Here is a 1,085-nt window from a genome sequence, read left to right on the forward strand (position 1 = left end):
AAAATGCAGAAAAAAAAACAGTAATCTTGCAAAATGTTATTACAATAAAAAACAATGGTTTCTATTTTAATATACTTTAAAATATAATTGATTTCTGTGATGCAAAGCTGAATTTCCATCAGTCATTACTCCAGTATAAAGTGTCACATGATCCTTAAGAAATCATTCTAATATGCTGATTTATTATTAGAATTATCAAAGCCCAACTTTTTCTCACCAGTTGTGATGGCCAACACTGTTGCTACTCTGGTGGTCCAAACTGAACTCTTACCTTCTCAGACATCCTCCTCCCGCTCTCCCTTTCCTTCCCTCCTCCCCTCCGTAGAGGATGGAGAGGAGGATGGAGAGAAGGGAGAAGAAGAGGGCAAAGAGTCAGGAACCGTCGGGCTCACAGGTGACATTGTGACATCGTCAACACCCCCTGTTGCAACAGTGGCTCAAAACCCAGAGCATCCATTCCAGTGTTTGGACTGTGGCAAGAGTTTTAAGTGGTCATCCAGACTGGCACATCATCAGAGAAGCCATAACAATGAGAGGCCATATCGCTGTAACCTTTGCCCTAAGGCCTTTAAAGGCTCATCTGCCCTACTATACCACCAGAGGTGAGAGGTCAACTGATTCTACATATGGGTTGACATGCACGGTCACAAAATCTTGAATATTGTGTATTGTATAATGTATAAAGATGTGATTCCTTGGTGACTTTTTTTTTGTTATGTTATATGCTGTTTACCACAAGTTCCTTAATAAAATTGCTTTGTGTGTTGTTTAAGGTCTCATTCTGGAGAGAAACCTTATAAGTGTGATGACTGTGGTAAAGCATTCAAACGCTCTTCTCTTCTGCAGGTGAGGCTGTCTTTATGATTCAGATTCAGATTTATAGGTTAATCTTCATATGAGTTCCACCTCAAAATAAAATGAAAGAATCAATTATCAATGTATTTATTAAAAAGAAAAGTGAATAGATAAGCCTAAATATATTTTCTATTTGACAAAAGTAGACATATTTAAAATGGTTTAATTCAGCTGTCCAGTGCTTTTTTTTTTTAGCTATCTATCTATATATACATATACATATACATATA

The 1,085-nt window shown here is 36.9% G+C and overlaps 1 protein-coding gene across 1 annotated transcript; it reads left to right on the forward strand.

The window, feature by feature from the left end:
- Positions 1–206: 206 nt before the first annotated feature.
- On the forward strand, positions 207–846 carry LOC107660491 (zinc finger protein 628-like; the record flags this gene model as incomplete). The annotated part of the gene is made up of 2 exons (XM_016449810.1): positions 207–602; positions 774–846. Coding segments are annotated over exons 1-2 (450 nt in total), but the record flags the coding sequence as incomplete, so codon positions are not given.
- Positions 847–1,085: the final 239 nt, after the last annotated feature.

This window comes from Sinocyclocheilus anshuiensis, unplaced genomic scaffold (genome assembly GCF_001515605.1).
Source record: "Sinocyclocheilus anshuiensis isolate Anshui unplaced genomic scaffold, SAMN03320099.WGS_v1.1 scaffold2542, whole genome shotgun sequence".
In the NCBI taxonomy this organism is placed as follows: Eukaryota; Metazoa; Chordata; class Actinopteri; order Cypriniformes; family Cyprinidae; genus Sinocyclocheilus; species Sinocyclocheilus anshuiensis.